The 23,290-nt window shown below is 38.2% G+C and overlaps 2 protein-coding genes across 8 annotated transcripts in view; one reads left to right on the top strand and one right to left on the bottom strand.

Moving 5' to 3' along the window:
* The window catches only part of LRP11 (LDL receptor related protein 11), a 60,470-nt gene extending 38,165 nt beyond the window's left edge, over positions 1–22,305 (top strand). The window contains exons 6-8 of one of the 4 annotated variants that reach the window (XM_082669431.1): positions 1,885–1,980; positions 15,444–15,538; positions 21,557–22,305. In XM_082669431.1, the coding sequence (XP_082525557.1) occupies positions 1,885–1,980; positions 15,444–15,502 (155 nt within the window). In that variant the 3' untranslated portion in view covers positions 15,503–15,538; positions 21,557–22,305. Of the gene's footprint in view, positions 1–1,884; positions 1,981–6,072; positions 7,797–15,443; positions 17,265–21,556 lie in introns of those variants that run through there. The other 3 variants (XM_082669429.1, XM_082669430.1, XM_082669428.1) reach the window with 3 other exon arrangements.
* Positions 10,607–23,290, bottom strand: part of PCMT1 (protein-L-isoaspartate (D-aspartate) O-methyltransferase) — a gene marked incomplete at its 5' end in the record, with an annotated part of 46,834 nt that continues 34,150 nt past the window's right edge. For 2 of the 4 annotated variants that reach the window (XM_082669435.1, XM_082669438.1), the window contains 2 exons: positions 10,607–11,399; positions 19,340–19,509. In XM_082669435.1, coding sequence (XP_082525561.1) covers positions 11,387–11,399; positions 19,340–19,509 — 183 coding nt within the window. In that variant the 3' untranslated portion in view covers positions 10,607–11,386. Of the gene's footprint in view, positions 11,400–19,292; positions 19,510–23,290 lie in introns of all 4 variants that reach the window. The other 2 variants (XM_082669436.1, XM_082669437.1) reach the window with 2 other exon arrangements.

Raw genomic sequence — 23,290 nt, 5'->3', positions numbered from 1 at the left:
CTATTTGGGAGGGAGTGGGGTTTCCACCACTACAGTAAAGTAGACAAGGGTAGAAATCAATTTGAAAGATACATCTGGTTCTCTAGCCTGCAGGAAATTGCTTATGCCTTACGCATCCCTCTCCTCGTTGGGCTCGAGTTTACGAAGGAAGCCCAAATTATTGGCTGTATTTAGGCTGGCACGCGTGGTCTTTTAGAGGCACAGTAGAATGCAGTGAACCTGCCGTGGCCTTGGCCGCGAGAAGCGAACATGGGCTGATCTAACTGCACTGATGCTGAGGGAGTGGGATGAGTGGCCTCTGCAGACACACTCCAGTAGGAATGTCTGAAAGCAGAAAGCCCAGGGACGACGCTCTTGCAGTTCCCGAGGCATAGGTGATGGAGACCTAAGGCTGCGTGTGGCCGAGAGGCAGAAAAGAGGTCTGCCTGACGTGGTGACCGATGGGATGAAGGGCTGGGTGAAAAGGAGCATTAAGGATGCCGTAATGAAATAACTGTATCGACAGCCCCTTCTGATTAACAGCACTAACACGTGACTACAATGGTCATTTTAAACCATTGCTTTTTCTGGCTCTAGTAGGTATCTGGAATAACTCTGCAATTTTCCATTTTGCAGTTGATTTTGTGATCCTTAGTGAATTCATGTATACTTCTTATTACAAATTACCAAGGAATTTTAGGTGCTACTTTTGGTGTTTTTTTGTTTGTTTGTTTTTTGCGGTACGCGGGCCTCTCACTGTTGTGGCCTCTCCCGTTGTGGGGCACAGGCTCCGGACGCTCAGGCTCAGCGGCCATGGCTCACGGGCCCAGCCGCTCCGCGGCATGTGGGATCTTCCCGGACCGGGGCACGAACTCGCGTCCCCTGCATCGGCAGGTGGACTCGCAACCACTGCGCCACCAGGGAAGCCCTAGGTGCTACTTTTGAATAGTCTTATTTTAGTTGCAGGTGTTATGAACATTTCTGTTGATGCCATATGAGTAAAGAAGCTTTAATTATTTTTGTTTGTTTCTTCATAAAATTCCTCATGTCAGCAGATCATTTCCAGTTCCTTTCCATTAAGCACTATATTTTGCAAAAATCTCACTTGAAATTACACTACAGCCCGAGGGTAACTCCTTCATTACCATACTGTCAATATAATAAGCCCACAAATGCTATGAATTCCTAGATGGCAAATAGTAGAATGACACAGCCATGGCTCATCAGAACCTGAGATAAAAATCCTGAGATTTGATCTTTCTGTATATTTGCTCTCAGTAGTATAACTGAATAAAACAGGTAAACAGTTAACAACCTGTCATTAAATCAGAAGTGCTGGTTTCCACCAACAAGCAGTTAGACACACCTGAGTTTAAATCTCAGCCCTATGACCCACTGACTACTTGAATGAACCCAGGTAAGCGCTGAACCTCTCTGAGTCTGACCAGAAAAAAATGCAGCTGTTAATGCCTGCCAAGCAGCATAGAGGTAAGAAAGTGAAGTAGCATGTCTGAGTGCCTTATGTATGCTCACTGTTCATTTTCTAAAGGAAGACGTGTCTGGACTGTTTCTGCATTCCATGGTATAAAGTCCAAGTACCGTTGACTTCTCTAGCTGAAGTCTTTCCCTCCTTCTCTGGGTCGGGGAGGAAGTGCTGGGACAGTGTGCTTTTTCCCCCATCTCTGTCCAGTGGTTTTTCACTAGCCTCACACTCTGCTTTATTAAGTTGGTCACATTACTTATCTCGAGTTTTAGTATCAAACATAGGCCTGTGTTTATTGGAGAAATAAAGCCCGTAAGTCCTTTCTTTAAGTCCATCCTTAAAACATAAATAAAGATCTGTTTTCATGTCTGTTCCCTGAAGTTTCTGATGTACCTTCAATATGTTTTATTTATTTTCCACAGATAGTGGTTCCTCAGGGAAGCACAGAAAAGAGGAAAATTATATTTTTGAGTCAAAGAGCAATCGACGAGGAGGGGAACACCCAGCCCCAGAAGCAGGTAAACATTTACCTTGGAAATTCATTGCAGAGCAGAAACATTTACGGAGCCACATATCCTGTAGCTGAGGTTATTAGATGAATCTGCAAGAGTCCATGATACGAACAGGGATCTGTGGGTCAGAAGAACTAGTATACTCTCATCTCCTATATCATACTTCATCTTGGGACTCTTGAACTAGTATCTTCACATCTTTGGACCTCAGCTTCCTGGATAATCACTACAGTCCCGTCCAGGTGTAACATTGTGTGGAACGAGTGATGCTCAGGACATAGTGGTTAAGAACCAGATGCCAAGGTTCAAATCCTTCGTCCATCACTAACTCGATGACCTTGGGCAAGTTATCTTCTCTCTCTGGATCTCAATTTCCTCATTGGTCGATGAACATAGTAACTATACCTGCCTCACAGAGCTGTTAGGGAGAATAAACGGAACGGTCATTATAGAGCATGTAGCATATCGCTTGGCTCATGCAATAAGCCATATAAATGATGGCTATTGTGATTGTTATTTGTGATCAACAAGGGCAGAGGTCTTAGAGTACCCAGTTCTCTCTCCAAGTGCTCCAGTGACAAAGACGGAAGACAACAGGAATGGTGAAAGGGTGTAGGTGGTACAGGGGATATTTAGTAAGTGGAAGAAGAATACTGTAATTTCATAATTTGGGTTATTTTTAACTAGAAAGAAAATACTTTCAAGATAGTCCTGTAGAAAGGTAAGTTTTAATCCTAAATCTCATAAACTAATTAGTAAAAGAAAATTTAGGAGAACAAAATATGATTATTAAGCTATGGATCTAAACATTGAGAAAACTTTCTTTTTACACTAGAAGTAGTCTTTGTAATATCTGAACAATAGTCAAGTATCATTTTTAAATAATAGATGGGTAAAATAACCCAGGTATCAAGTACCTAGGTGCTGTCCAGGCTGCTGGCCTGCTGGACTTAGCCTGTCCCAGGATGTTTGAATAAAAACACCCATCGCCTTTCGACATACAGAGAGAACCGGGCCTGCCCCTTACCCCCATGCCCAGATGTATCCAGAGAGCCTCAGTTCTGATTGCCCGGTGCCTGTCCTAATTGTTACATATTTGAGTGTCACTCCCAGTCTTAGGAACAGAATACCCAATTCATCCCCTTAGCTGGTTTCTAAGAAAACTATGGTGATGTGTTTTAGAAGGGGTTGGGAAATTTTAAATCTCAAATTACCTAAACTAAAGAACACTGAAGAAACTATGCCAACTGAGTATTTAAAAGTCAAGAATAATTTTCAGTATCCTAGCAAGTATTTTTTGGGAGACTTCATGTTCTTTGTCATCAAAGCATTAATCAGGAATCAGATTTGACAGTTCAGCAACCTCATATCTGACTTTGGCAAACAGAAAATTCCCCTAGATTGTATGCGGTTTTATTGTTGCCATAGCTGCCTCTGAGCCCCAGACTTGGGATTGGGGTCTTCAGCCACAACAGCTCCCTTCCCCTGCAGCCTAAACGCTGGTGTTTTCAACAAGTTGAACTCACTTAGAAGGGCAGCCTCTAATCATTCTCCTACCCTGAACAAGCAGAACTGGGTCTGGGTATTGGGTTCCAGTTGGTAAGAAATGGTTTGGGGTTCCCAGGGTTTCTTTGGGGGTTGACCAAAGTCTCTTTTTTTGTCCAATTCCTTTGTAACATATCCCTCTTCTGTGGCTAGTGCAGGAAGATGCAGGGGGAACTGGCACCCTCAGGTCCAAACTTAGCCCTTTCAAAACTTCTTTCCTCAAAGTCGCCATTAGGAAACTGGAATGTATATGCCAGCTCTAGAATCAAATTATAGACTGTTGGTTTATCGCAGATTTTTATCTTTCATAATTCTCTACGGGAATACTGGCCTCGCCCAAAAGACTGTCTTGTAGCAAGAGTCGCTAATGCAACTTCCTCATCCCACCCTCCTGAACCCAGACTGAACTCTCAGACTGTTCCTGAGAATCTTCTTCAGGAGTTTCACCTAGGATTCCACAAAGAAACCAGAGGTTGAAATGCCATTAGTATGTACTCAGCTCCAGGCCCTCTTGTCTTGGAGAGGAGGCCAGCTATACCTGGGACTGGTTTTAAGCTCAGAAAATCAAAGCTATCAGGAGTGAACTTCCTCAGTTACTTACCCCCAAATGTAAACACGTGTCGGTACCCACCCTCTCTTCTTTTCCTCCAGCACTGAAGGAAAAGGTGTCCCCTCTTTCCAAGGTCAGTCTCTCCCCCTGACCTTGATGCAGCTCCTTATCTCCTCAAGTCTGTTTCTCCATCATTTATTAACTCCCAGTGTTTATAATCTCTACTGGTTCATCCCCCTAGATGCATTCAGATCTCTAAAAACATATAAAAAACAAAACAGCATCCCTCAGCCTTCAATCTCCCTGTAAATGAATTCCCAGTTGCTAAGTGCAGCGGCCTCTCCAGGCTTCACCTCACTTGACCTCTCCTTAGGATTTGATTCCGCTGACCACTTGCGTCTTGAAATAGCCTCGTCCCTCTGCTTCCAGGACTCCCTTCTCCGTTGGTCGCCGACCATTTCTCTGACCTGTCTCTTCCTGTGCTCCTTGGTCCTCCTCTTTGTCCGCCCTCCGAAATGTTGCTGCTCCCTGGGGCCTTGTCCCTGGCCCCCTTCTCCCTTCCTCTCTGGCGGTCTCACCCACTTTCGTCCCTGCAACCATCACCTTAACGCTGAAGGTCCCCACATGTTCAGGCCCAAATCATCGAAGAGCCTAGAGAAAATTCCACCTGGGTTGGCTGTTGGCATCTCAATTTGAAACTGTGGAAAACTAATCATCTCCCTCACCCACCCCAAGGAAGCTCCATCACGCATCTAAGTCACTCGAGCAAAGACCCTGGGGACCAGGTACACGGCCCACTCCTCTTTAAAGCTGTACTTCATGTATATTCTGTCATAGCAACTGTAATACTTTATTGTATCTCTGCATGTAAATGTCTATCTACCCAGAATTGAAGTCATTAAAAAACAATCTCATTGAACTTTTGGAGAAGTGGTATACCACAGTAGTTCTGGAACAGTACTGTCTGGGGCCATATCCTGACTCTCCCATACTGAGAGAAGTCAAGTCACTTAATTCTCAATGCCTTAGTTCCCTCATTTGTGAAATGGGGATAATGAAAGTACGAACTCATATGGTGGTTGTGAGAATTAAATTACTTAATCTATAAAGCGCTCTTTATTATCTTTGATTACCAGTGTCAGGCACATGACTGTTAATTTATGCAAAATGAATAAATAAATGAAAGAAAATGTTATGAAATCAGCTTATGCAATGGAGGTTTTTGCTCCTCTCGTTCCACCAGTTGGCAAGACCCCTGTAGCTAAAAATAGTTCCACCATATCATCTCCAAGCCTGGCCTGACTCCAGAGCAGATCAGACTAAGAATAGACCCTGCTGAGCTTGATAAGAAAGACTGATCTGGGGTACACACTGTTCCTTCCAGACTCCTGAAAGGCTCTAAAAGCTGCTTCTAGTCTAGGTGTCTAGGATCAATCCCACAGGGAAGAAAACCTATGAAGGAGAACTAGAGATTTTTTTTCCTCAAGTTTTCAATAATGGCTCTACTGGCTGAGAGTAGGTTCTCTGGATTTAGGAAACAAAAATTTCTTAAAGCCCTAACCAGAGCAAGAAATCAGGAGTTAGTCCATACTTATTTTAATGGTGAATGATCATGTATGAATCCACAGATGTAAGCTATGACTGCAATGAAGATATTTCCTGTGGTCACAATGTCTTTACAGTTGGATATAAGGGTAATCTGACTGCAACGTTTGTACCCACTGATGGCCTATAAATTTTATAGGAACCTGGTACACAGTTTGGTTTTAAGGAACTCTTGGTTTGAGACCTAGACCTGCAGCTTACAAGCTATGTGCTCTTGGGCCAATTACTCAATCTTTCTGCACCTCAGTTAATCTGCAAGATGGAGGTACTATAAGTACCTACTTGAGTTGTTCAGATTAAATACAACAGTGCATGCACAGTGCTTATCATATAATGGATTGTGGCTGTTATTGGTATTAACCACTGACCTACCCTGTTCATTTCCGACCTTTGCACAGGTGCAGTGCTACCCCTGGCCCTGGGTTTGGCTATCACTGCTTTGCTGCTTCTCATGGTTGCTTGTCGACTACGGCTGGTGAAACAGAAACTTAAAAAAGCTCGTCCCATTACATCTGAGGAGTCTGACTACCTCATAAATGGGATGTATCTATAATAAGTGTAATTTAAATAGCTGAGGGCAAGAACATGTTTCACTTATAATTTGTATATATTTTGGGTTCTGATATTTATAACCTCTTCTTTTTTTTTGTTTTGATTTGTTTTTAACCTCTTCTGTTTAACTAAGAAAACTACTGAAAACCCTGAAGATTCTGCAAATACTAAACCTTTGTTTTTAGTTATTGATTTTCCTTGGGAAGTATGTGAAATATTTTGAAATTTAGAGAGGAGTCCATATGACTACAGACTTTTACAAATCTAACTCTGATTTACATAAGCTGCCCCTAAAAACAGAAATTTGCAGTTAGCCAAGGCAGAAAATTCCGAGTCTCTAGAGGTTCCTGGGAAAGGCAGTGTTAACTCTTTCTAGAAGCCAGCCATTGGCACTTAATACCACCCCACTTCCCTCGCCCTGTGGCCCTCCCATTTCTCACTTTAAGCTTTCAGTGTTCTCCTTTCTCTTCTCTTCAAAACCTATTTCTGAGGATGGAGCTCAAGTGAGTGTACACCTTCAATGAGATGTTATCCACGGCAGGAATATCTAAGTTATAAACCTAATGAACAGGTCAGTAAGGCCTAGGGAAGGTGAATATGAGTTCTTCCCAATGCCTGACATCGTGTCATGTAAGTGGCTGCTTCATTCTCCCAAAGGAGAATGACTCAGACTTTGAATTACAAATAGCTCTAACATGGTCATGGAAGCAGAGAACCTGGCAGGTCAAAAATTTTAACAGAAACCTAGCTGAGGGAAAAATGAGCAAGGAGGATGATTAGTTCTTGTATCTGCTCAACACTGCTCATTTATATAGTCACTGGTTTTCAGCATTAGTATGTGTTGATGGAAGAAAAAAACTGCATTCAAATTGAAAAACAGAACACTGAATGGATTTCTGGGTACAGCTTTTGTAAAAATGTCACGTGTTTAAGTATCAGCGGTTCTTCCATTCAGTGGAGTGATGCCGTTTTTCCGTTATTTATTTAATGCTCTAAAATGTTACAGTGTGCACACAGCTAGTGCCAGGCTTATGTACTCCCAGCGCATAAGGGAGTTTTGCACAAATTCATCTTTACAGAAAACCAGCATCTAGCTTAGCATCTTTTACCTTTTAATCTGTAGGATTTTAAAGGCACATTATTTCCACCATTGCTTAATGCTGGGACTATGCATATTCTAGAAATTATTCTACTGAGAGGAATGTATAATGTGATGTTCCTAGTCACATGTTTTTTTTTTTTTACCATAAGTGGCAAATCTTTTAAAATACTTGAAAACCCTCTAGAAAACTATTTTTAGACTGAACCTGATGTAAGTTATTCCTTTAGCAAAGACTTAATTTGGGTCAGAGATATACATTAACAAATGGATAGTTACTTAGTTCTAGGAAAACAAAGAAATTGGTTATTTTTATTTCCTAAGAAACTCAAGCATGAATTTTAGAATTGAGCAAAGATTTAAATTTCTCCTTAAGGAGTTTAGAGAAATGACTGTGTGAATGAACCTAAGATGTCTGTACTCTGTATGTGATGCTGTGCAGTTTGTTTTTCTATAGAAGGATGTCACCTATAGCCATATCCAATAAAATAAAAACTGATGAGGCATGCATCTTTCAGCACATCTTTTATACATGAAGAAACTAAACACAATTTAGTATTGCCATGGTGTTGAAACACTTGATAAAAGATGTCCCATATCTATATGTACAGTATTCTTTAATAAATTTTATTATATTCCTAAGCCTTTTTTTACACCTTTTAATATAATCATAGCTGCTAGTACAGATGGTCCCTGACTTACGTTGCTTCGACTTACATTTTTTTTTTACTTTATGATGGTGCAAAAGTGACACATTCAGTAGAAACCACACTTGGAATTTTGAATTTGGATTTCTTCCTGGGCTACTGATACACTTACTGTACATCCTCTCTCGTGATGCTGAACGGTGGCAGCATAGGTCTTTTTCCCTAGAAAATAATCCTTTTTACTATTGATTTAAAACTGATACAGTAGTGTTAACAGGGAAATTCTGCAGGCTCTTTGATCCATAAGGTAATTTCTAGGCAAAATCCTGACAGGATAATCACCTAAAAATTAAAATAAACAAATAATGCTGGCAAAACAGATTACTCAGTGTGAGGCAGTCCTTTAAAGGGCACAGTAAAAGTGTTCAGGGCATGGAATTCAAATACAAATGTCCTCAGCTGCCCTAGGCCGTTGGACTGCTGCCTCTTATGCTTAAGGTGCCCTCAGTATTGCCATCACCTGCCCTTTGACCAAAAGTGTTATTCTGTGATGCCCATCCCACTGGGACACTCCACCCAAGTGAGAAAGAGTTCTTGAGACCCAGCAGCCATAGAACTTCATCTAACGTTAGGAAAGAAAAAGGAAAGGCAAGAAGGGAAAAGGAAGAGAAGAACAGGAAGAGGGGGAAAGAGAGAATGAGGAAGAGGGGAGGGTTTCACCGGCCCAGCACAGCACTCTGGAGGCACTAAGGTGAGGGAGCACTTCTCAGAGTCCTGGCCCCAGCAACACAAAGTCAGTTAAAAAGATAAAGCCTCGGGCTTCCCTGGTGGCACAGTGGCTGAGAATTCGCCTGCCGGTGTAGGGGACACGGTGAGAGGCCCGCGTACCGCAAAAAAAAAAAGTGTAATCAACTTTTTTTTTTGAACAACGCAGATTTCAAAAATTAGGGCAATGGGATCTAAAGTATTTGTACAATGTTAATGTATACTTTTAACCCAAATGTCATTTTTAAATACTACTTGGGAAAGGGTTGAAACCCTCGTTAGAAAATAGAATTCTTAATTTAATTCTTAACTGAGAGCTAGATTTGGCTTTAATAAAATCAAATCTGTAAAAATCACCTTGTTTCAACAGGACCTCGCTAGACTGGAACTTTTAAAAATGTTTTTATTGTTCTTCATATTATGTAAAGAAGTCCTTCTAATAAGGAAAAATGAAATGCTAAAATATTTTAGAAATTATGAATACTAAAGATTAAAGAGACGTTTCTTCTCTGACCAAAACGTATATTAATTCAATTCTTTTCAAGAGAAAAGTTCATAGATAGAATTAAGATTCATTATTTCCATCTTTACACATTTATTGATGCTCCCCTAAAATCCATTCCTCTTTATTCAACATTTAAAAATTTTTTTTTTTTTTTTTTTTTTTTTGCCATGCCACACAGCATGCAGGATCTTAGTTCCCTGACCAGGGGTCAAACCCGTGCCCCCTGCAGTGGAAACATGGAGTCTCAACCACTAGACCGCCAGGGAAGTCCCTAAAAATTTTAACTCAAAAGGTTTAAAGTCCAAGAGCAATGCTTGGCATAGCATTTGTCTGTACCAATCAGATGCCACTTGGTTTGCCTTATCAGATTTATAAACTGTCCCCTCAACCAGACTGCAAACTTCTTGAGAGTAAGGGCCTTTTTCTATCCCCAAGACCTAACAAAGGGACTTACATAGAGTAAAATGTTGATAATAGCTAGGAAGGATACAGACTAGTGAATAAGTTGAAGAATTAAAGTCCTAAAGAATACTTGATGTTTGAAACTACCGCCCGCAAATGACAGAGTCCTGGATCAAAAGCGTTCATGGCCTGAGTCCAGAAGCAACACTAACAACAGCAAACTGAAGCCAGCAATGAATTCACAAGTTTTGGCCACCAACTAATGCAAGTTTCCTGTGCCTAAGACCCTGCCCAAGAAGAGACACTGGTAAAAACATGCATGCGTAATTTTTTTAAAGCCATTTTCAAAGAAGTAATGTTTAAGACTTTAACTTAAGATGTGGGGGGAGGTGCCTCATCCCCTCACGAAGGATCTATTTGCCAGAATCATACACACTTCCACACAGCAGAGGGAAGGGCTTTGCTGGGAGTGCTAGTTCTGCTAGCTCTAGAGCTTATATCTCTTCAAGTTCTAGAACCCTTAGAAAAACTAAGATCCTAATATAAAGGGATAAAATTACATTTAAGCAAGATCCCAAGGTGTTACTGCCTTCTTAGAAACTCATTTTACAGTCGTTATATTAATAAATCTATTTATAGGTAATGGATGGGTTTTGGTAAATTTATCCTCAACCCTGTTCTTTCTTGACATTAAGTCAGTGCATTCATTCACCCTTTCATTCATTCAGCATTTATTGTACATCTACAAGAGGCCCTGTGTTAAGCAAAGAAAAATAGTAAATGAGGTGTAGTTCTTGTCCTTGAGAAACGTAGTCACACTCCACAAATGTACAGTTAGATTAATGCTCTTAACCTGCTCAGATTTCACAAAATGGAGCATCAGAGAAACCACCTTTTTCTCTGTGATCTTGGCATTGTGTACCTGGTGGACACGCGATTCTTCTATGTTCAAACACCGCCAATGCCTTTCACTTTTAACTTTATTTGGCAAAGCAGCACTGCATCAACTGTTCAGTGACTAGGACGCAGCTTACACAGCATGTTAAATCCATATACATTATAAGCAGCAAATCAGAAACAGAAAAACAATACTGAGCTCCTAGAATTTTTAAAGAGAGAAAGGAAGAACTATGTCAGTTATGTCCAATCTGAACAGCTGAGTGTTTTAAGGGACATCACCTGTCATCTTCTTAAGTTTTAATATTTACAAATGCTTAGCTTTAAGGTAACAAAGCAGCCGATTGTATCTACAACATGCTATTCTATGACACCACATCAAAAGCTTTAAAAAGGAAGCTCATCTCTATTTTCTTAGTAGCATCTAACATACACCCAAAAACCAAGAATCTTAACTTATGAATGGTGGTGTTACCTGATGCACAAAAGCAATCTGATAAATTAACATCTGAACAGAATTAAGTGTCTAAGAAAACAAAAACCACTCCTCAAAATCAATTCACAAACTATGTTTTCCATTTTGCAGAACCCTTCCTTTTAACATTTAAAGTAAAACGTGGGCATGTTAAAGTAATAATACACAAATTTATATTTGCATCCTTCTACCAATTTGGCTTCTGTGCCTCTTTGAAGAATTAGAAACCCCACAAAACCACACATTTTCATGCTGAAAATAGTGTAAGAAAGTCCAACACAAGCTGTGATGCTGTTGATTTTCAAAAGCTTTGAGGACTGAGATGAGCAATCCACTGTAATATTATATACTGGTCAAGCTGATGTTGCTTTTACAGTTCGTCCCTGGTGGGGGAAAAGGAGAGAAATATATAAGTAGGAGTTACATATTACAAAACTTGGCTTTCTAATAGTTTAGATACAACTAATAAATAAGTAAAAATACACTGATCCCCAAGCATTATTAAAAACAAAAACAAAACTGAGCAAATGATCCAAGTCAAAGCAAAAATGGAAATCAGCCATTTCAGACATCCTTCGTGCTACTCCAGAATGAAGAATGAAAACTAAAGGACCTGAATTCTTTATTTTTTAATTCAAAAGTAACTTTCTTCCTTCAAGACCAAATATTCAGAGAAATGGTAACTTTTAGATCCAGGATCTTGCTAATACTATGTATTGTAAAATAATAACGAGTAGTTAGAGTTCAGATAATTCTTTACAGCTACATTCACAAAATTGGACAAAAATTTAGTCTTTTGTTTAGGGTATCTGTTAGCAATTGTCGAGTGCGTCAATCTCAACCCAAACTCTTTGTGAGAAAACGCATCATCTGTAGGTATAATATACCTGTCAGCTGATTTCATAAGACAGCTTTATCAGCTCCAAAAGAAACCATTCGCTCAGCCAGGTGCAGCACTGTACCAGCAACTGCCAGTGAGAGGAAGGAAGGAAGAAAAATGCAGTCTAAAATAAATTGTATGGTATATAAATTATACCTCAATAAAGCTCTTAAAAGTGAAAAAATAAAGCTACCAGAAAAGCCTAAAAGCTTCTTATTTGAGGGTAATCTGAGTAACAAAAAACATTGTTAAAGACTCAAGTACTTTAGGAGTAAATAAGTATGACGTTTGCAACTAAATTTCAAGTGACTCAGGAAAAAATGTTACATATATGTATATATAGAGAGAAAGAGGGAGTGAAAAGGAATGTGGAAAAACGTTAATAATCGATAACTCTGGATGAAGAGATTCAGGAGCTCTTTGTACTATTCTTGCAACTTGTCTATAATAAAAATTTTAAAGTTTTTTTAAAAGCTGTTAAAATAAATTTGAAGGGAAGGTAAATAAAGAGCTAAAATTTCCCAGGTAAGTGGTGAATTAAGGGATTATTGGCCAGTACAGTATTTTTTATAAAATATGAATTTTATAAATTGTGCAAGAAAATATTTTTAAAATGACTTCTCCCATCAGCTGTCTTTGTCATACAGCACTGGATTATCTGTTAAATGATAAGTTATCAGTTCTTGTTCCTCTTAATATATTCTTCCAAATAATTTAAGTACTGTAATTCTCATAAAACAGCTTTTACTTAAATTCATGCAAGCATTAAAGTACTTAATCTTCAAAGAGTTCACTTGCAGAGTGCTCTATTCATAAATTAAATTCACTTGTGCTTTTTAAAATATAGATTAAAGATACTATTGTTGTTTTTTTAAATAATTTTACATTTTATTTACCTGTTGCAAGGCATTAAGGATTCTGTCAATAAATATCCTTATTGCCCAGCAATACAGTATATATCCTCTCCATTTAAAAATTTTTTTGAAAAGGGAAAAGGATAAAAACTCTCAACAAACTGGGTATAGAGGGAACGTACCTCAACATAATAAAGGCCACATATGACAAGCTCACAGCTAACATCATATTCAACGGTGAAAAGCTGAAAGCTTTTCCTCTAAAATCAGGAACAAGACAAGGATGCCCACTCTCGCCACTTTTATTCAACATAGTACTGGAAATCCTAGCCAGAGCAATTAGGCAAGAAAAAGAAATAAAAGGCATCAAAATCAGAAAGAAAGAGGTAAAACTGTCTCTTTTTGCAGATGACAACTAAAATTAGTTGTTTCTATATACTAATAATAAACTATCAAAAGAAAAATTAAGAAAACCATCTTATTTACAATTATATCAAAAAGAATAAAATATCTAGAAATAAATTTAACCAAAGAGGTGAAAGAGTTGTACACTGAAAACTATAGAAAGTTAATGAAAGACACTGAAGATGATACAAATAAATGTAAATATATTCCGTACTCATGGATTGGAAGAATTAATGTTGTTGAAATATCCATACTACCCAAAGCAATCTACTGATTCAATATAATTCCTATCAAAATTCCAATGTCATTTTTCACAGAAATAGAACAATCCTAAAACATGTATAGAACCATAAAAGACTCCAAATAGCCAAAGCAAACTTTAGAAAGGACAACAAGACTGGAGGCATCACACTTCCTGATTTCCAACTATATTACAAAGCTATAGTAATCAAAACAGTATGGTATTTGGCATAAAACAGACACAGAGACCAATGGAACAAAGAAATAAACCCATGCATATATGGTCCATTAATTAAGGAGCCAAGAATATACAACGGAGAAACAGTCTCTTCAATAAATGGTGTTGGGAAAACTGGAGAGCCACATGAAAAAGAATGAAACTGGACCCCTATCTTACACCACACACACAAAAATTAAGTCAAAATGGATTAAAGACTTGGATGTAAGATCTAAACTTATTGTGGTGATCATTTTGCAATATATACATCTATCAAATCACTATGTTGTACACCTAAAACTAATGCAATGCTATATGTCAATTATATCTCAATAAAACTGGAAAAGATCATATTGTTAAAAAGTGTTTAATGATATGGGACAATGTTGATGACATTTTATTAAATATAAAGAGATTACAAAATAATGCTACCATATGATCTCAGGATTACAAAAGAGATTTATATAGATCTATGGATAAAAGAAGAAAAAATCTACAAAATGTTAATAAGAGGTTACCTCTAGATTCTGGGATTATGGGTGACTTTTATTCTTTGTATTTTTTTCCTATTTTTACAATGCATATACATTACTTTGGTAGTCAGGAACAGTATTGTTGAAAACAAATAGAAGGCAATTTATAGCACCCCCTCCAAAAAAAAAGGAAAAGAAATTAAGTTTACAGACCTGAGTTTGTAACATTTAGGGTGCCAAAGAAAACCAAAAATTTGCTGCCATGGCAAGTATAACCTTGTCACATCCTAAGACTCCAAAATCCATTAACCTTATTAATTTTTCCTAATATTTAAAATTCTACATAACCATATTTTTCTTTATCTGACTTACATGCATAGATCATTTACAATAAAAGAGTACATCCTAAATTTCTAAAAAGGCTCTTTAAAATTGTATATATGTGTTAATATTTCATTAGATTAATAACTAAATATTTGTTACTTTATTGTATAATAAGTAATTATACATAATTTAATTATTAGGTTAATAACTCTAAGTTACTAACATTTAGTATTATGTATTCTTTATCAAGAACAACTGAAAATATGTACTACCAGGAAATAACAATCAAAATCCATGAACATTTTCTAATCAATGGGCTTTCTGAGGTAATAAAAGCTTTGTACAATTAACTTTGTACAAAGCATTATGAGAGACATAAAAAGAATTCCAAAAGCAACAGAATACATTCTTGCCTTTAAGGATGTAAAATATGTCATAATGCTGTAACACATGTAAAGAAATTTAAAAAGCACATTATAGAACAATATGGAACACAGGATCAGCTGGATATCCTAGGACCTAAACTGTCAACCCTAGAAATGCCAGTCAATTCATAACATTTTTTCATGTGTACATGGCACTTTTAAGAAGACATCGATAGACAAAGTACTTATGGAATGAGAACCCTGAAACATTCCTCAGTTTCACAAACCAGAAATGGACTTATTCCTTTGACTCTTGTGGCTATTAAAAACAAAAATAAAATAAAACTTACCAGAAGATTAACAAAATGTTGATTTCTAGATATATAAAATAAATATACTTGTATAAAATAAAATACAAATTTAGAAATCATTAAGTTTACAAAGCAACTAATACAACTATTAAATATCTATAGTCTTGAACATCATACCACAGATTCTAAGTCTATAGCCTATCTCTCTGACATTCTCTCCCCTTTTATTAATCCACCAAAATTGCAAGGAACATTTTTCCAAGTATAAGGGGACAAAAGTCTACATTCAAGTTTGGGGCTTTATTTGGCACTAGAATTCAGCAGGCCCACTAAGTTCTCTCTCTTTTTTTCCATCTAGTTTCTATCACACCTTCCGATATAAGACTGGATCTCACTCTCACAGAGCACTCCAACTAGCTCTGGATGCCTCAGTCAGAGAAGGATGGAAAGCTGGTGAGAAACAAGAGACTGTTCGTAAGAAAGCACTAGGATGAGTTCTTGAATTAATCCTGAAGAAATTCTGAAAGAACAGAAATCATCTAGCCTGGCAAGAAACTGACTAGGGAGCTTTTTACATAATTCTCATGTGAGAGGAGAAAATGTAGGCAACCCTTTTTAACCACATTCTATCCTTACCACCACTGCCTTAATTCAGGCCACCATCACTGTACCCCTGACTTGCTACAGGTACCTCCTATTTCTGACCCTAGTTTTGTCCCTTTCCAATCTACTCTCTACCCCACTGCCAGAATTATCTTTCTGAAATGGAATTCTGATTGCTTCACTGCCTGGCTTAAACAATCCCTCCCTACCGCCCTCAAGGCAGAGCCAACACACCACACTCTAACTGCCTGTTTGTCTTGTCTCTACTTGACTATAAGTTCCACGAAAATGGTCAGTTTCAAATTCACAGCTGTGTATTCCTGGCCCTAAAGCAGTGCCTACATAGTGGGCACGCAAACACTTGTTGAATTAATGATGTATTAAGAAGGTCCTCACACTGAAAAATATTTAACAAATTTAACAACAGAACAAATTGCCAAAGAAAAGTATTAGATGTTGCTTTTCCAAAGGCAATTTAAAATAAAGGCTTTTTTCTTTTTTTTCCTGTCTAGGACAGTTTACACATAGATTAGCCTGACGGGGATAGAAATAGGGCACACAAAAACTAGATGTCCTCTCAAATCTATTCCACACCTAAATTTAAAAAGCAGCAGACGGGGACTTCCATGGTGGTGCAGTGGTTAAGAATCTGCCTGCCAATGCAGGGGACACAGGTTTGATTCCTGGTCCGGGAGGATCCCACATGCCGCAGAACAACTAAGCCCGTGCACCACAACTACTGAGCCTGCGCTCTAGAGCCCACGAGCCACAACTACTGAGCCCACGTGCCCCAACTACTGAAGCCCTTGTGCCTAGAGCCAGTGCACTGCAACAAGAGAAGCCGCCGCAATGAGAAGCTCACGCACCGCAATGAAGAGTAGCCCCCGCTCACCGCAACTGGAGAAAGCCTGCATGCAGCAACGAAGACCCAACGCAGCCAAAAATTAATTAATTAATTATTTTAAAATAAAAAGCAGCAGAGGTATTTTCTGTATGGGAGGAAAGGGGAAGGAAAGAGGTGGTGAGAGCTGACTTCAGACTACATCTGGCACAGGGCCTCTTCCTCTCTGACTTCCAGTTAATTCTGCCCCATACGATGCCCTGGCAGAGAGAAGAGGGTGGGAGGAGAGAAAACTGAGGTGATTCATAGATGTGGGAGTAGCTGCTTCCCTCTATCACTACAGCTCCTGTCAGGGACCACACCCCACCCCCGCTTCTGCTGTCCCTGCTCTCAGTGGGTTCTAGTAAAATTGTTTCCTTACCTTTAGGTCTAGAGTGGTAACAGCTTCCTACTATCACCCTGGGAACCCCTGGTCCCTGGGTATGTCACATTCTTTACTGGTTCCCATAACCTTTCCCATATTTCTTTGAATAGTCCCTTCATTAAAGTCACTTCAAAATCCTAGCTGAGCACACTTTCTGTTTCCTGCCTGTGACCTTGACTGATAGTTTATGAACACAAACAGAAATAGCAACTTAGGGTCTCTTAATATTTTAAGTTGACCGTTGATGTTTTACCCTTTCAAACATCCTATTTTCTAGTAATTTCTTTCAGTACAAATTTTTTTTTAATGTGGCAGTTGTTTTTTTCCGATTTCATTTCCAGAGTTTGTTTTACCTTTATATTCTTTAAACTTCATGATTTACAACTAAGTAACTGATTATCTCTGTAATTAGAACTACATCTTTGGATATAGGAAAATGTGTTTGAACAGAAAATTTGCAATAGAAAAAATTAGAAAGTCATCCTAGTACAACTAAAGAAAAGTTTCCAATGATGCATACATGTAAAATTGCTCAATGTTTTAAAAAGTTGAAGGCCCAAAAGAAAACCAAGTGTATATATATATTTAAATATTTGGTAAATGATTGAACAATTGTCCATAGATTTAAAAATTATTCTAAATTTAATACAAATAGTTTAGTCTTATCAAGGGTAAAATACAGGTGTGTGGAAGCCTGAAGCTTATATAATTGGGTAAGGGGGGAACCTCTTTATGAAGGAAAACAAAAAGGTAGGCTAAAAATAAGACTGTGCATATAAAATTTGGTATAAGGCCATGAAGGACCCAAAGCAAGTGAGGGCCCTGAAGCTTAAGTTTCATTAGCTTCAAGCTGAGTCCGCCTCTGGTTATAAAAACTAAAATCCTTTTTATAATTCCTTCATCATTAAATTATGGTACTAATAATGTGTATAAAAGGAGAAATTTTAAACTTATTAATGAAAATCTGAACTCTTACTTGATACCAAATTTCAGTAATTTCAATGATATGTCTGCCCCTTTTATACAGCAATCATACAATTATGTAGTTATGTAACCAGACTAGAAGCAAAAGGAACTTCGTAACTATATCTGATTCTAACTGACAAGACTGATAGCTTTTTAAAACTTTTTTTAAAGAAGTGGCTGTGCTCCAGTTAGAATTCAAAGAAAATAGCTATAACTACATTAGGTGAAGAATTAAAATGCAATTCCTAGTAAGGTATCCCAGCAATGGCCAATCAAAATTAGTCAAAAGTAAAACTCATTTTTGAACAAACTGAGTTAGATTCATTACCATTTTTGCCATTACCATTCATTCAAAAGGTGCCTTTCCTCTTTCCAGAAAACAAAACTGAGAGGTCTATTAAACCTATAATCACCAGTTTACTTATTAAGAAATCATCTTAAAATAAGCACCTCTGTCAAATAAAAGTAGATTCTAAAACAAGGAAGCAGTAAGGCCTTTCTTATTCTGGCATTTAATTTCAAGTAGACTTGGCTAATGTCACTCTTACTTACTGATCTCACTCCCTCCCACTGGAGAGAGTGGGAAGGGAAAGAAGGAAGAGAGGAAAAAGAGAAATCTTGGCTTCAAACGAAATATCCAGATTATGCTGAGACACAGAAACAAAAGTGGGTGTTAAGATGAGCCATGCTGTACTGAAGATTATGCTACATGCTGTTGGCCCTTTGGGAAGGTGTGTGAGACCTGGGCACTCACTTACAGAATCCCCTCCCCTCCCCGGGAACTTAGAGTAGCTTAAAAATTGGCCAGCCTGTTCTATAAAATGGTGGGTTTCTTCCTTATAGTGGTTCTGAAATAAGAGTGGAATGTAAAACAGGCACAGGTTGTCAGACGTCTATGAACCTGATTGAAAGAGAGAAATCAAGCTGAGAGGGAGAATGTCCTCTCTGGGATTCTGACACCTTCGAAAACTGGGACAAGAGTATCTTTTCCCTTCTTTCTCTTTACAACAATGGTATAATAGAGATGAACTGGGGCAGGAAATGATGACCCCTTCTCTTCAGATGACAGCCTTTGTTTCCATGACCGTACAACAGCTATAAAAATGAGTTGCAAATATAGAAACAGAGTGGCTGATACTAAAATAATCTTAGAAAGTGTGGCTGAAAGCCTCTTTAAAAAGGAAAACACCTTTGTGCCAACCAAGTCTCACCCCCCTTTCCCAAAGATGAGTTAAATCAAAAGGACAGACCATGCAAAACTTTTCTACATTTTTAATGTAGTGAATTTCTGATGTTAAAATGGAGCAGCACAAAGGTGACAACCGAAAAAGCAGCTCTTGTAGTCTAATCTCTTAAAATCCACACCCTTTCACCTTGCATGTGTGGAAGAAGAAAGAGCAGAAGATAAAATCACTTCCACCTGGACCACTGCTTTTCTTTATCTGTTAAAGGCACGTATATCACTCCCATCAGAGGCTTCATTTTGACACTGCCATCCTGGAGCTTGTCATACTGCTCCAGCATCTGGTTTCCACCTGCAGGACCAACTGGCAATATCAATCTTCCACCAGGCTTTAACTGGTCTATTAGCTAAAAGAAAAAGAAGAGCACATGTACACCGAGCTATGGATTTTATGTTAATAGTCATTTTACATCACTGTACACAGCTTTCAGTGCCCATGGGCAGAAAGCAGAAATGCACTTTATTTAGTACATACATACTTCCACTGTTAAACTTGTTACTCAATTACCCACTCACTCATTTACCTACCGACCTTCCCTACTACAGTACAGATGTTCTGACGACAGGGACTGTGTCTTATTCATCTTTGTGCCCTTAGCATCTAACACAGTACCTGGTACCACTGCAATGCTCAAAATGTTTGTGTTGAACCACATAATGTAGGACTATCCTCTTGGGAAGGCCAAAGGCAGAACAGGAAATTTCAATTCCTGTATGCCTATTTTGAATCTTTATAGTTTGCAGGGGAGGAGGGGAAGTGTAGAAAATCAGCAAGGAATCCCTATCCTATCTAAGAATTTAAGGCATCACTGAACCAAAAATAAGGGAACCTTGGTTTTATGACTGAATTTAGGATTACTGGCACCATGACATGACGAAGGAAGGTAGGGCTGGAGTCTCTGCAGCATTAGAACGAGGACGCCCTGTCAATGAAGAACCAAAACTACTCAGTGAAAGCCCCTCTGGTCAGAAAATTTTTAAGTCGTATGTCACAATTTGAATGTAGCCTGACAGATGACCACTGATCAAAAACAGTAAGGAAGAAACCTTACTTTGGGTAGTATTATCCCAAGGAAGGGTGTCCTTAAATAAAATTTTTGTTGTCAGCGAGTCTACCTTATTTTTTCCCTTTTAATTTTCTAAATGTCAAGGTTTTTAATGAAAAAATAGCAGGCTTCTTCCCACTACTCCAGTCTTGCTCCCTAAATCCACTCATTTTAAATCCTTTCAGCTGTCTTCTTTTGTAGTGCTTACTTCTAAAGCATGTCTTTTTTTTTTTAACTGAAATATAATTGGCATATAAATAGTGTATTAGTTTTAGGTGTACAATATAAAGATTTGATATATGTATATAATGTGAAATGATCACCACAGTAAGTTTAATTAACATCCATTACCACACATAGTTACAGTTCTTTTTTCTTGTGATGAGAACTTTTAAGGTTTACTCTCTTAGCAACTTTCAATTATATGGTATAGTACTAGTGACTATAGTTACCATGCTGTATAATATTTCCTCTTTTATTTCAAATTATGTGCTAGATGAGGACTAAGCTCTCATATATAAACAGCTGTCCCTCGGTATCCAAGGGGGATTGGTTCCAGGACCTTACCTCTGATACCCAAATCCGCAGATACTCAAGTTCCTTATATAAAATGGTATATTTGCATATAACCTATATATCCCATATACTTTAAATCATCTCTAGATTACTTATTATACCTAATACAATGTGAATACCATGTACATAGTTACCAGGTGTGACAAATTCAAGTTTTGCTTTTTGGAACTTTGTGGAATTTTTTTTCCTGAGTATTTTCGATCCATGATTGGTTGAATCCTTGAATGTGGAACCCTCAGATACAGAGGGCCAACTGTATTCTTCTCCTTTCCCCCAATCCAACCAATATCATAATTTTTTATTAAAACCATTTTCAGTTATGACTGTGTAAATGTAATTTGCAGCTGAGCCAAGAGGTACCCAATGATTGTTTCCTTTCTTATATAATAGCTGTTTTCCCTACAGTTAAAAACTGAAGGTTTTGGGCTTCCCTGGTGGCGCAGTGGTTGAGAGTCCACCTGCCGATGCAGGGGACGCGGGTTCGTGCCCCGGTCCGGGAGGATCCCACATGCCGCGGAGTGGCTGGGCCCGTGAGCCATGGCCGCTGAGCCTGTGCTCCGCAACGGAAGAGGCCACAACAGTGAGAGGCCCACGTAACACAAAAAAACTGAAGGTTTTTCTTTTTTCATTCCCTTAATTTTCTTTGTAACTGTTTCTAAATCTTGGTACCCTCCCAGCTTCTTAATGAAATTTTCACGCAGTCAAATCTATCTAATTAGTGCCTTCCTTTTTAAAAAATTTTTTTTAACTGCTCTTTTTTCTTTTTTGGTAGGCTCGCTTCTAGTACCTTCCTCCTCTGCTCTAAATCTGGACTGGTTATTCTCCAGGCCTGCTGCATAGCGTTCATACTGGGACTTCCTTTGCAATAATCCTGGAATCCTGGGAACTCTTACCACCTCTCTCTTGAACAAAATTTCCTACCTTCCTAGATACCATGGCTGCTTCTTTTCAGTTTTTCCTACTCTCTCTCTACTCCCTCATTTTTTGATGATATAATTAAAGCAATTCCTCCAGAAGTATTCTGTGAAACAGTATGTGGAATATTTTTAAAGACAGAGATTGAGATCGGCAAATCTAAAATTATCTTTATTCTATGTATTTAGTGACGTGTGTGGGTATAGAATTCAAGATTGGAAATCATTTTCAATTCAGAATTGTGATGGTTTGCCTCTGACTTGTTCATTCTGATGTTGGTTTTCTATAGTCTGATGCCTTTCTGATTACTGACCCTTCAACGGATTATCTATTTTGCTTTTCTGGAAACTTCTGGAATATTCTCTTTATCTGTAACATTCTGAAATTTCATGGTGATATTGTGGCTCTTTTTTTTTTTTTTAAATTCATGGTACTAGGCACTCAAAAGATCTTTTCAAACTATAGAATTATGTCTTTCAGTTCTCAGAAATTTTCTTAGGGCTTAGGGCTAACTGTTCCTCATAAAGACTTCCAAGTAGCAGCCCCGTTATTCATTTATGACTTGTACACCTTTCTACATCATGCTAATACTTCAATTAAAATATGTTAAAACCACTGGTTTGGTCTTTTTTTCAAACAGATAACAGGGCCAGAGAAAATAGCTGATTTTCCTAAGGTCATTCAGCCAGTGAATAAAAAGTCAGTGACCAGAACAAATCCCCTAACTTTCAGCTTCTCATAACTGTCTAAACACACAAAAAAAACCACTTGCAGGTTGGGGAGTAGATGAGACTGGGCAGAAGAGACAGTGTCACTTTTAGCCCCTTGCCATCTAATCAAGAACCATGAAAAAATCACAGGTAATAGAAACCTAAGCCAAGGAGTATTCGGGCTGACGTAAGTTTATCAGAGGCTTACTAAAACGAAAACTCAATTTTGTACTTAAATATTTCCTTGACTATGTAACATATACTACTGGAATATCCTTCCCTCTCACTGCAACTATGCAAATCCTACTATTCTTTAAGATTCAGTTCAAATTCTATTCCTATAAGAAGTCTCCTTGACTATTCTATGCATCATACTCTCCCTCCCTTGAACTCCTACAGTACATATTTTGTTTTCCCTTCAGTATCTATCATATGCTGATACATGTATGACACAGCTCTTCTAGAACATAAGGTTTGTGAGGATAAATGTATGACAAATACTTCCTGGTCTTACCCATGCACCTAACACAGTCTTGCACATTCTGGTAGTTAACAATACCCCAAGTGATTATCAGATCATCAACTCCAGAGGGACTGTCCCAGTTCTATTGGTGTACTAGTTCTTAGCCGAATCAAACAGTGCTTTAAATAAGACAGCCATGAGCTAGGGCTTAGCAATTTTCATGTTATTTATACAACTGTCTGCATATGAAAAAACTGCCTACTAACTGCAACTAAAATGCACAGCGTTTCTATTTTTAAAAAGTTGAGCATAATTATCAACCAAAAAGAAAAAGCACAACGTAACATAGATGATATTTTGAACATCAATAGAAGTCATTTCCTATAAATTTTTAAGAGCTTTATTTGAATAAAGCAAC

This window comes from Grampus griseus (assembly GCF_964374135.1).
Source record: "Grampus griseus genome assembly, chromosome: 13".
Taxonomy (NCBI): Eukaryota; Metazoa; Chordata; class Mammalia; order Artiodactyla; family Delphinidae; genus Grampus; species Grampus griseus.
Note: the sequence above shows the minus strand (reverse complement) of the source record. Positions and strands in the feature narration are given on the sequence as shown.